The following is a 13,718-nucleotide window of genomic DNA, read 5'->3' as shown; positions in this document are numbered from 1 at the left end:
CAATTACTGATGTTTAACATAGATCTTTTTCTCTGCAGAAACACTGCTTTACTGTTTTTCTTGTGTCTTAAAGCAGTGACAGTGGTGTAAATAAGTTTGTCTACCTCTAGAAGATGCTATGTCTGAATACACAAAGACCGGAAATGAGAAACTCCAACTTCATCAGCGGAAACATAAAGGACAAAGAAACTGATTTATTGCCCAGAAGCAGGCAAGCGAACTAAAAAAGCAGAGCATCCATCTCTGAGCCAAAAGTAGAGACAACATCAGCACTGCCTTCCAAAGATGACAGAAAGTCCATTATGAGATGGGACGAGGAGTGAGTGATGCTGATGAGCTTTTAGTTCTTTGTCTTTGTTCTAGTGTACATTGAATATTATGTTGGGCCAGTGCCTACACTGAGTGCAAAACTCCAAATAAAATAAAAAAAAATAATAATAATAATACAAAATAAAATAAAAGCAGTGACTGCTTCGTAATTGTTTCATTTATTGTTTCGTAAAATGTTTTTATAGAGGCAGCTTAATGGCTAAAAAAAGGTTGCTGGTCAAACACCGGGCAACAAGTGGAGCGAGTGCAAGTAATCATGTGGAAAAAGAGATCAAAAGAAGTCATGCGCTGCTGGGCACTGGACCTCAAACTGCCACTGGGACGGTGCACTGGTCATCCTGCACTCAGGTTGGTCAATATGTGTGGATTCAAGTGTTTATTAAAGCTTGGGTATAAATAAGTTGGGTATAAATAGTATAGTTATGGGTATTCATTTTTTTTAAAAGGGGCATCTCTTCAGCTAAACTCTAGTTGATTTAACTACCTTGACTGTTTTAACTGACTGATTTAACATCATGTTAAATGTGAAAAGAACTCAGAACAGAAAAGTAGCTAGTTTCGGAGTAGAACTTCATACATTTGAGTTCTGCCCTTTCAATAACTTTTATATTCCTTCCCCCCATCAGAGTTGGCACAGAGGCTTATCTTCTGCACTCTGTGAAAGGTGATACCAGCTTGTCTCTTACACTTGGCTTTTTACATTGTCTGTCATAAATTTCAAAGGGTTAGCTCTGGATTATGCAGGTTTTGCTCTGCAAAGAACAAGATTATTCTAAATGCTTGAAACTATGCAGATGCAGCTTTGTTCTCTGTAAATATTTTCTTCCTGCAGAAAGTAGAATATGATATTTGTCTGCCATGTGAGGATGATGTAGGCTGCATGCTTCTAAAGCCGAATGTGATATGCATAAGGACATTTTGCTATAGAGAAACCCTGTGGATATTGTCCCAGTAGTATATTTTTGTTCAATTAACAGCTAAGTGTTGCTGGATATGACACAATCCTGCTGTTGAGAGCTACAGGTACAGCATGGAACGGCTATTTTATGTTCTTTTTTATGGAGAAGGCTGCAGGAACCACTGCACCAAAGCAACAGAGCAGGTGTTTGCATTAAGTAACCTTTCCTCTACTGTAACACTGCACAGAGTTCCATTTTAAGAGAATAGCTCACAATTCCCTGGGGTGCTTACTGAACAAACATCACTTTATATCAAACTGTCCAAACTAAGCCAACAGCGCAAATCCCTCGCAGCGTGCTCTGAATACTCAGATTTTATGTCCGACCCAGAGAAACCTGCAAATCCCAGCTGGGACAGACCAGCTATACAAGGTGTCACTGTGTATCAGGGCTGTTGGAATAAAGTCTAAAGGGAAGAAACGCATATGTAGCAAAATGTAGAGTGGCAGCAGCACCCTGGCTCCCACTCTGCTGATTTAAGCCCCCTGTTTTACAAAAGCAAACCCAATCTCCCTCAAAATGTCATTATAGGGAAATCCATACGGTGAACGGCATGGTAGCCAGATCTGAATCTTATTACTGTTCAATAGTGGCAGGCCGGCTCTGTGGGACGGCTTTAGAAAGGGAGAGAATGAAAGGGAGAGTATGAACTCTGTGTGTGTGTGTGTGTGTGTGTGTGTGTGTGTGTGTGTGTGTGGGTGTGTGTGTGAGTGTGAATCACTGGTCTGTGGCAGGCTTGACAAGAGAGCAGCAGGGCAGTGCTGGCAGGTGAAGCCAATGTGATATTCTGTGACTGCTCTCAGTGAACGTGTCATCGCCGGACAGCCAGGCCATCTGAAAATAAAAGAGGCCATCTCTCCTTCACTTAACCCTCTCTCTCCGTATCTGTTGCCCACCCACCATGCTTCCTTTCATTCTCCATCTTTTTCTCTTATCCTCTCTTTCCAAATCCATCTCTCTTTCCCTCCAACCCTCTCTCTATCTCTCTGTCCAAATCCCATCTCCTCCAACTCACACTCTCTGCTTATTTCATCCAAGTCTTTCTTCCAAATCCTCTTTATCCCTCCCTCGTTATTTGCAACTTCATTCTCTGTCTCCCTCAAGTCCTCTCTCTTTCTCTCTCTTTCATGATATCTACTTGCTGTCCCTCTCTTTTCTTTATTTCGTAGGCCAACAGCAGGATCCAGCGATATCTGGGTGTGTCTCTGTAATCACATGTGGCTCACGCAGCGAGCCGTTGCAATAACCCACCCAGTGACATATTGCCTTTTGTGTCATATTAAAGGTGAGAGGGTCATATTTCAGCTACAGTTCGCTGTGTGAAGCCACCAGCTGGGGAGAAGTGTGAATAAGTGTGTGCGGCTGCTGAAACAGCAGTGTGGATGCCTGCACATTTGGGGGAGTTTGTGTGTGTGTGTGTGTGTGTGAGGGATGTAGGTTTGTGCGTGTGTGGATGTCTGGTGGTTTCTAACAGGTTTAGCTCTCCTGGGATTGCTCTGGAAGATTATGTCATATATGTCAAGAATTCAATCTGCCTGAGTAGAATACAGAGGCACCTTTAGTGGCCTGCGAGAGATGAATTCTGATTGCCAGGTTCCAGTTTCTTCAGTTTACTATTTTTGGGCATGTTTCATCTAAATCAAATGTTATCTAACTGCATGTAATTTTATACAAAATATAATTTTGTATATTTCACAAATAAGCAGGTGCAGTAGATCTACCACTAAACAGACAACAAGAACAACACCACATGTCATGCTTCGTGGACAACATGTAGCTTTCAGAAGCATCGAACGATGTCAACAGTTTACATCAAAGACATACGGCCATACATATGGCTGTAACAGGTCAAGCAGAAAATTCTCTGTATTCAGCGGTGCAGCGGAGCTTTCAAACAGACGGCGCCTGATGCTCATCATTTAGTGACACTCAACGAACAGATCACCATGAAGAATGAACCTCTATCACACAACAAAAAGGCCAACAATGTGACAGACTCAGTGGGGGATGACACATTACTGAACCTGTTTACAGCAAAATTGTATTTCCCCAGCATGTATGCGTGTATTGGGGTGGAACAAATATTAACAGACACATTTTACTTCAATGCGGTCCAATTCAACACAGCCAGTAAAACTTAAAAAATGACTGCACTGTATATTTAATGCAGTCCAAACGTCTGACAATATTACTCACATCGATAAGGTTTGTTGCAGGGGTGTTTTATAAAGTGAAAGTAGCCTGTACAGGTAACCATTAATATATAATGTCATTTACCTTCTTTTTTTTAAGTGGTCTTATAACTGACCCTTATGAATATGTATTATTGATACAAAGCTTCTGGCTATTCCTGCAGGCCTCCTTGGCTCATTGCAGCAGGAGCTTATAGAGTTTAACTGTTCCTCCCTCTCTCCACCCCCCTCTGTGCACTACCTTGGTTTTTGCTGCAGTATGCATGGTTAAGTAGCAAGAAGTTAATGATCTAGCTTTGGATACTGCAGCTTAACCACAAAAATCTGTCTCTGAAGGTAAATAATACAACAGAGCAGGAGGAAAACACGACTGCAATTATTATTGTAATGCATACTATGAGAAGTAGCTTGTATAAAAATTGTATTTATATTAGTAATAGAAAACATCAAATCAATCTGTAGATTCTTTAGCCAACATATAGAAATGTGTGAGCACGTAGTCTACTTTACAGATGTTTACAAGGTGTCCAATATCTTAAATCCATGAAGCACTATGGCAGACAGAGTGCTGGACACTCACGACAGGGTTTATTTACTGGACCATAAGGACCACTACTTCTTGAGCTGCCGATGGACCCCCTGACACCGTAGGCTGATTATCAATATTTATGTGCCAGGCTACACCGCAGACTACAGTATGCTGAAAACTGCAAAAGCACTTTCATTTATCATTCCTATAATTAAATCTGATTCAGTCATTTTTGTTTTTGTAGAATGACAGTGTATGACATGAGATCCATCTGTCTTTATGTGGTTCTATCTGCAATTTCTGCTTTTTTAATATCACACTTTGCACATATCTTCCTGCAGCCTAAACAGTAAAGTCTTCCAAAGCCAGATACTATATGTTGTTAATACTATGGGACCATGAGTGTGGCACATGTGACATTATAAAATGTCATTCTTGATACGACAGCATCACATCTACAATGACATTTACCTCGCCTTAATATAGATATTTAGTAGGTCACCTCAACACCGGGCATTAATGTGGTATGACTACATTATCTCAAATTCAAATAAGGCAAGCTTGCAGAAATACACTCACTTTATCCAAGAAAGAAGAAAATTCAGTCAATAATCACGTTTAGAGGGCGAAAGACACACATTTGGCATTAACAACAAAGCGTAGATGGATTGCTGCTCCAAGCCAGATATAGTAAGCACACAGTGTACTGTAAACAGAGTTGAATCAACCTTGAAGCCTATCAAATCAACCAGGTGGCAGGCACCTTAAATGGCAACATTTCTCTCAAAAGTACAGTCAGCCTTAAAGGGGACATATTATGCTCATTTTCAGGCTTATACTTGAAATGTATTGTATACCTTACAGAAGTCCTGAAGGCTTGTTTAAGGGCACAGTTTCTGAACATAGGCTGAGTGTATTTCTAAATGGAGTGAGAGATTTGATACTTTCACAGTATTGATATAGCACCTAGCCCTGATATATAATCAAAAATTACATGGAAATATCACTTTTCACAGTACGGGACTTTTAAAGGATGTAAACAAACAGACAAAACTAAATGGAAAGTTGGATGTTTACATAAAAAAGACAAATGCTCTTTCTCAGACACAATGTCCAATGTAAACATAGTTCATCTACATATGACACTAAAGACGATGCTTCTTGCCAAATGACAACAGCCACAAACATGATTTCAGTGAACAAACACACTGCATGCAGAAGTCCATACATACCCGATATTTCGAGAGGTCGATCCTCAGTGAGTTATGCAGCTGATCCAGTAATTTGACAAATTTCTCCCTCTGTCAAGATGAAAAATTCCACAATTCAATTCAGAGTGTCACCACACCCAAAGCATTGTGTCAAAAAATTTACAACACTGCGTGGTCAGTAGCATTGCTATGCCTGCAGTGATTCATTTTTACTTCCCGGAACAAAATTTAGGGGTTTAGCTATAATGCCAGACTCGGCTTGCTGCCTGGAAATATTATTTGATGCCTTACAACATTAGCTTATTAAAAGTTCAATCGGAAAGCACTGGCAACCTCTGAGATTTTGTTGATTTCAAGTGCGCAACTTGCTTTAGACAAATTACTCTAAATGAGAATGATGACAAAAAGTGGGAAGTCAAGGCTTCAATATCAGACTATAAGACAGCAATAGATCTCATATAAGTCTAACTGGAGACCATAGTTTTATTTAGCACTATATTACTTTACATCACTGCAGTAATATCTGCTGATGTCAGACTGAAAGACAATAATAGGTGCACTTACCCCAAAGTTAGAGGCAGCAAATCTGTCAGAAGCGGAGGCAGTGGTTGTGGTGGTGGTGGTGGTGTGGGCGAAGTAGGCATTGATATTAGCAAGCAGGTTGCTCATCACTGCTGGCACACCGGGACACATGTATTTGGCAGACAGACAGGAGAAGTGCCTACAGAGAAGAAATGGCTATTATTCTGGGTGGTATAGGGGGCAGTGCTGTCGCATTTTTTGGAAACCATAGAGATAATTTCTTCACCAAAGATCAATAGACAATCATAGAGACAGTTCAAGACCTCACCAACAACTCAGTTACAGACAGAGAAAATGAGCTAGACATGCTCTTCAGTAATCCTCTAAATCCTCAAAGTTAAAGAGCACTGTAAAGGAAAGTTCACAGTTAAGAAACATTTGTCTTGAAATATTGAGCTCAGAAAATATCCCACACCCTGCCTCTTTTCATTACTTTACAGTAACCACAGTATAGAAAAGAGGAGAAATATTACAGTACAGTATTTCTTCATTATTTTCACCTTCTGACTGCTGGAGCGAGAAAATATTTTTAATGTTCCAAACAATTACTTCTGGTGGAAGAGTTAGTGCATTAGTAGTTCACTGCTCTGATCGTGTAGTAAAAAGTGTCTTCAGTGACTATATAGCAAATGATATCATAAATCACAGCTGTATTACCTATACTATTAGGGACATAAGGCTGTAAAGTAATAGATGGAGCTAGTAAGTTTGATACTAAATCAAGGGATCCTGTGGGGGCTGAGATATAAACGAATCCAGGGGAACAGAAGAGAGAAATGTAAATTTTACTCTGAACCATTAAACGTACTTGTTTGTTTCATTCTGTAAGAAATACAGCTGAACTCGAGCGCAGCATGAGCACTTGCCGAGGTATGTGTTTTCCACTGAGGTGAATCCACATGTCAACCCAGCATAAACTACATCTCAATACTATGCAGTGCACTAAGATCACACAAGTCATCATTCCCATGGGAGGGACTGAAGCAGTGGCATTTCACTCTGCAAACTTGATGTCTTCTGTTTAGATAAATCCTGTTTTTTTCCCCTCCTGTTTCCAGCATCTTTTAAACCCCCTGAACTTTAAATGAGATAGGTACATGTATTTCATTTCAGATTTGCAATAATCTTTCGCTCTCTTTCCCTTCACACACACACATAGAGACACACATTTGCAACGGCGCTACCCAGCAGTAATTAAGCGGTGAAGCCTGGGAGGCCTGGTTTGAGCGGGGATCTCTGCCTGAGTGAAGAGCATATGCTCCTTTTAACACTTCATACTGCTGCTTCACAAGCCATGTGGTATGCCTCCCACATAGTAATTCACTGGTGCCTATAGTGGACATAGAGCCTGGCTGCTGTCTAACCATACACATAGGATCATGTTACTCTAGATACAATAATACAAAAATATATGACATATATGTGACATATGACACACATAACATGTGTATAAGCAGCTCACTGTACAGCAATAAAGGCAATGGCTTGTTAATCAGCCAGCAGCATCACCCACAGCAAGCAAACATATGGGTGCACTGGATGCTTTTTACACTAAAGATGCCTGAGAGCTTAAACCTTACTGAGCTTTATAAATAGCATTTGTTTAATGCTCTTTCTGAAATCTATGGAAAACAGATTTTGCTGTAATCTGCTGAGTTTTGTATTCCCTTTAGCCTATTTTTATTTCAAAATACAAGAGAGGAAGAGAGACATTTATATTACTCTCAACTTTAATTTTAAGACACCGTAAACAAAAATTAGTGGTTGGATAATAAAACGTGGTAAATGTGTGTAATCAACACATAAATATCTTCTTATATCATAAATTGGGGCTGGATTTGGAGCATGCAGTACGCAGATTTTGAAACTAAGTGTATCCTGCACAGTGAGGCATTGCTTCATAAAGCCAAAGTGTTAGAAAAGGCACGGCGTTGTGTGGAGTAATGATTACAGATTTACTCCCCCTCCTGAGTGCAGACCATGCACACGCATGCATACGCGCACACACTCGCAAATAGAAACACAAACATGTTCTCATCGGGAGGCCTATTTAATTACTTTGCTTTCAGCCTCCAAATTACCCAGGAGCACTTGGGGTTAGGCGAGCAAAGAGAGTGATGCGAAGAGAGCGATGATGGCATCCGCTGAATTCCCCTGGTGCTTTTAGAGCTGGATCTCCCGAGCCAATTTTCAAGAGGAAGACGTTTCTTCTCCTCTTGTTACCCTGCCTTGGTTTTTACCAGCGGATGAGACCCACTACTCGTATCATTTTACAGTTTTAGATGTGATGGGAGAAATGAGAAAAAGATGATGAGAAACAGAAGGGTGGATGGTGAGGGATGTAGGGAGTGGTGATAGAGTGAGATGAAGAAGAAGGAACATGAGGGAGGGTTATGTTGGGGGATGTTGTTTAGGGGCACAGGAGGGATAGTGGAGTCTTTGCAGCTGCTGTGATTTATGCAGCCATCATGTCGGGAGTGACTGGGAGTCAAGGTTCTATGATGAGGGAAACAGAAAGGTAGGGCCTTTCATAAATTCCTGATGAAGCATAATAAGTGCCGATATGAGAAACCCCACGCTTAAACAAGGTTCAGGTATGCAGCATTACTTCAACCTGAGGAAGCTGGTAATAAAGCCACTTATATCTTCACTTGTCTGCACTTAAAAAACCCTACAATCCCTCATATGCTGCAATACCCTGTCACACTGACATAACAGTCTGTCACCTAGCAACTCCTTACTAGTTTGCAGCACTTTAACAACCAACTGTCAACAACACTTTTATATAACACTATGTATGTGTTGTTATTGTAGCAGTTCCATTCCTTACTTATGTGGACACATTGGCTACTAATGGCGGGTGGTGAAGAAATAGCTAAATCAAGCTTCACAGGCCTTAACAGAAAGCCAATGACATGCTTGCCCTCCAGGGCCAGGAGGAAGATAGAAAAAGGAGCTGCTGTGGGATATATGAGAAAAGTGGGAGAGAGAGGGAGTGGGATAAAACCTCCCTGGGGACTTGTTGAAAAAATCTACAAACTAGAAAAAGGTGTAAAGAATACCAACTAGTTATCCAAAAACCTTTTCAAGGAACCAATTGTCTCACTTCGCTACAGAACTTTAAAAACACCATTGCAAGAGTATTTTACCTCTTTGCATTTGTAACAGTTTTCAGAAAATGTTATTAAGATCATAAAAGCAAGACAATTTCTCAGTGTTGCTTCATCTCGGGGACGCATGTGGCCAGATTTCTGGACATGAAAGACAAATGTGAGCTGCGCCTTTCATTCAATTTGGCAACGCAATCTGTGTGTAATTAGAGTATGATTTACGAAGGCAGCGGCTAATTACATAGTCTGCCACTGGGACTGCCCCAGCGAGTGTATTCTGAAAGGGAAATAGAGCTTAAAAAAGGTCCAGTTTGATGATGTGATATGAGATTTTTAAACAGTAGCTCGGACTGAAAACACAATGCAGATACTCATTATTACTCAATGAATTCATTGAAGCCTATAAAGGTCATAAGCAAACAAAAACAAGATAATCCCAAACCGCTATGTGTATCTGTTTATTTCCCAAAAATATCTGCATTTGGATTTCTGAAAAGAGCTTTTACCAAAAACTGTTTCATTCAATTTTTAGTTGCCCACAAAATATACAAAATAACATTTGAGACATAATAAATAAACCATGTACCTACATTAATTATATGATAAAGAAATAATAAATAATGAAGTTTAAAAAAGTGTGACTGTACTGATGGGAATAGAAGGGGAATTTAAAGTCACAATTACATTTGGAGGTTGAATGATGATGAACATAAGGTTGAAGTGTCTATGCTAAAGGCGAGAAATCACTCTCTAAATCTTAAAAGCGCTCTTGGCCATTTTGAATGCACTTTTGAGACAATCGCCAGCTCATTAGTTTCCCAAAGGGGGGTCATTACAGATGTTGTGCATATCTGCTCAGAGAACATTATCCGTGCAGATCTAAATAGGCATTTGTGTACATTCCTACATACTAAGATGCAGAAAATATAGATTGTAAAATAAAAAATAAAAAGTTATTTTAATGACAACATGGTCACAACAGAAAACCTCTTTGTCTTTTGTAAATTAACTATCGTACTCTGGTAAGCTTTTCAGTCAAGACAGTTTAAGCAGTATGTACCAGAAAGAGAATTTTTGGATGGGGGCAAATCTATTTCATTGAGCCACATTAAAAACCTTTACATCCCTGCATCTGAGGTGAGGTGCACAGGATCACATCAATGTTTGCTGTAAAGACAAAAAAGCTGAGGTGGTCACTGGTACACTGGGAGATAGATACATTTAAGATGTAAGGTAGGATGCATAATGCAGACTTCTGCAGTGGTAACTACTAGCACTGCACAATATAACATGGCATTGCTTGACCTTGATCAATATTCAGTGATCTTAATGTTTCAGGTGTTGTGTCTTGGCATGTGTGTGTATGTGAGAGCACTCGGGAAACAGAGAGAGAGACATTTATGGATAGACAGGGTCACAGAGGATCAGAGAGACAGAGAGAGGGGAAATGAGACTGTTTATGTGTGTCCATGATCAATGTGACCAAGGCAGGTTGGGAGTTTTTCCAGGAGACCAGCAATTAATCAATCAAACTTAGGAGCTCGATAGTCCTCCAAAGCTCTGATTCTGCTGAGGAGACATCTTTACTACTCTTCTTCTCATCCTGCTCTCCTTCTCTCATCTCCTTCTCTCCTCCACTCTGCCGGATGAGACAATGACAGAGTGGTGAGGGAAAAGGCCATAGATCAGGGTGGTACTCACGTCATAGCCTGATAGATGGACTCCACTCCGTATCTCATGGCGAACTCATCCACTATCTCCTGAGACACGTCGTCAAAGTAGACCTTCCACGCCTCGTCCCCTTTCACCTGCGGGATCTTCACTACCCCGCTGTTCTTCACCTCGGTCAGGTAGTGGAACAGGTTCTGTGAGAGGCGTGAGAGATAAGACAGAGCAGGTCACAGTGATGGAGCACAGAGTCACAATGGGTAATAAAAGGAACAATGTACCCTTCCAAACAAAGAATCTTATCACAGGTGGAGGCACCTGCAATATCTTTTTTACAATGCTGTAACTATTGATTGCCAAAAAGTCCTGTTAGTTTGCTTTCAGATGTAATCATAAAGAAGAGAAGGTCACAATCAGCACCGTATCACTCAGTACGTATACTTTGTAGTCATCTGTTTGGTAATAAACAAAATGCTTTGGCAGTGTGTACAAATTAAGGATACAAGCCCTACTAACGGAGGCCAGGAAAGTTAACAGGTAAATGTAATCACCAATCACTGTACCTACAAATAGATACAGCTTTCCAATGTAATCCCAACGCATAATATGTTTACTATTGTACCTGTCTTTTCCACTCCATCAAATTAGCTGTCCAAAGGATTTGATTGGAGGTGGATGAGAACAAATTTTGCCTCATGTTGAATCACATTAAGGATGGTTACCTCATGTAAACAGGTGTACTGGCCGTGAGGAGGAACCACGTTTTCCTCTCCCTTCATCTCCACGCTGATCTTGAGTCTGATGGCACCAGATACCGCAGACTTGTCAGTCCTTTTGTCTGCAACACAATTAAGCTAGGTTAGTAATACCTGGAAATTCACTCAGAAGTAAGTCCTCACAACTTGGGAAGGTCAGCCAACATGTGCCTACGTAAAATCACAGAAACTATTCTATTCAGTAATGTTTCTGCTTATTTTTAAACCTCACAATCACTATTCCAAAACATACAGTAGCATCTCTGTTTTCTTTATCCGAGATAATACAGTCCGGTTTCTATGCACTTGGAAGTCCACCTGCGACAGTCCATCTCTGCTTCCGTCTCTGTACAGCTTTGTGTCACTCGTTTGGCATTCACATTTTTCTAACAATAGCTGTTAGTGAACTAAAGGAACATTTATTTTCTAAAGATTTATTTCATACAGTTAAACGGAGAAACACTTCAGCACATAAGGATTGACCTCCATCAATGAAAGGCTGGACAATTCAATAAATCTGCAATTCATTTGCCCACCTCAGTAAAAACATCTGTCCTTGACTACATCATAATAGAGTTTGATATAAAACACTAAAAGATTAAAAACATTAATGACACCATCGAAACACGCAACATTAATGACAAGAAACATTAATGGCATGACATCATGTCCTGTAAAATAGCATGACATCACTTTCACGCTCACAGCCATGCAGCTTAAATGTATGAGAAAACATTCTCAATGTCTCAGACTATGATGGGCTGTAGGTTTGGGGGAATTGCATTTTGTGCATGAAAATATGAACACACACTGTACAGTATGTTCATATGCACTATGTTTCATGTATGCTCAGTTAAAGCAACACACACACAGCCACAAAGATGCATGCATAGACAATCCTGACAGGTCTGAGAGCTAATGGCTCCACAGCTGCTGGGGTTCATTACAGACTCTAAATGGCCCCCCTCTGTGTTCTCATACAACTCATCTCCACTGTATTGAATGAGGGAAAATTTACCCTACAGTCAGTTGGTCAAGAGACAGACAAGAGAAAAATAATAACGTAACAAAGTGACAGAGGCTGGCACTGTAAATGCTAAAGCCCAGATTGAAGAGGAACTGAAGAGGCTTAGAGAGGAGAGCAGCTGGAGGGGTGGACACCCACACCAGCAAAGGCCTGTTTAAACATTCATTGTGGACATTTAAAAAGGCATAGAGTAGCAGCAGTGGTCAGGGGTCAAAATTAACACAAATTGCTTCCTTTTAGCTCGAGAGGCAAACAAAGGCAGCACCCGCCAGTCATAATACTTCAACAGAAGTGGGAGCTCCCATTATGCTACAATTCAAGCTCATGCAACATGATGTATGAAAGCAGAAACAGTAACAGGCCCTGCATCAACAGCATCTGTACCCTAACTGAAACACAGGTCTCTGTGGCTTCCTGGTGCATGGACGGTAATGGTGATCTCGACTGGGCCACACCTTATCTGAGCATACATCTATCATTATATCCTGTTTAATGGCTGCAGTATAACAGGAATGTGTAGTGTAAGATACGAAGACTCTAAATGAGCATGTACATATATGTTCATGGTATATCAACCTTGTGAAATGTGTCATAATCATTATAATGATAACTATGGGTGTGCATTAAATCACAGACACCCTAATCAATGTCACCTAAATTGGAAACTGTCAAGTATGTCTGCAATGATTAGTGAACTCAACTGACAGAAAAATTGATCAACATTATGGCATACAAGGCAAACATTCCCTGGCTTTGTCAGACAAAACAAGCAAATCGAAGACATAACTGTTGCACCTCTGAGAAATCTTGAATGCAGTTTCTTTTTTTGGGGATATTCCGATCCGATTTCAAAGACTCAGCTATATGAGCTATATTGAGCCGGATCCAATCCTTTGTTTTGGTGTTTTTCCTCACTAAGCTTTCATGCACAACAATGCATTGAGCGCATTGCTCCACTCTCCTCTCCTCCACTCTGTTGAGCTTGTCTGTTTAGGTGCAGCGGCTCAGCCTCACCAGCGGCAAAACACTACACACAATGTACTACGGCAAAATATAATAGCAATATGATGTTTATTTATGTTATTTAGTATCTCAGCTTAGTGGGAGTCACTCTTGCATGTTACTGTCATCTTTGAGGGTTGATGTGTTACTGTGGGGGGAGCCCAGCCCCTGCTTGGACGTAAGACAGACAGCAGTGCCAGCAACCACAGCAAGTGCACCAAAACCACCATGAGCAAAAAGCCAATAAAAGGAATTTTTATTTAATCCGTGCAAAAGATGTACAAATGAGGAAAACAAAAAACAGGCAAAGGCTGTACCGAAACAACAAACACTGGAGGACACTTAAAGGGAGA

General features: G+C 40.5%; 1 protein-coding gene across 3 annotated transcripts in view; it reads right to left on the bottom strand.

Annotated features, from left to right (window-relative positions):
- Positions 1 to 13,718, bottom strand: part of LOC131984741 (protein unc-13 homolog C) — a 114,579-nt gene that overhangs the window by 61,446 nt on the left and 39,415 nt on the right. For all 3 annotated transcript variants that reach the window (XM_059349682.1, XM_059349696.1, XM_059349690.1), the window contains 4 exons: positions 11,304 to 11,419; positions 10,615 to 10,778; positions 5,786 to 5,942; positions 5,243 to 5,311 (listed from right to left, as the gene is read on the bottom strand). In XM_059349682.1, the coding sequence (XP_059205665.1) occupies positions 5,243 to 5,311; positions 5,786 to 5,942; positions 10,615 to 10,778; positions 11,304 to 11,419 (506 nt within the window). The remainder of the gene's footprint in view (positions 1 to 5,242; positions 5,312 to 5,785; positions 5,943 to 10,614; positions 10,779 to 11,303; positions 11,420 to 13,718) is intronic.

The sequence above is a fragment of the Centropristis striata genome, chromosome 2 (assembly GCF_030273125.1).
Source record: "Centropristis striata isolate RG_2023a ecotype Rhode Island chromosome 2, C.striata_1.0, whole genome shotgun sequence".
Taxonomy (NCBI): Eukaryota; Metazoa; Chordata; class Actinopteri; order Perciformes; family Serranidae; genus Centropristis; species Centropristis striata.
The sequence above is the reverse complement of the archived record's forward strand: the minus strand, read 5'-3'. Positions and strand labels throughout refer to the sequence as shown.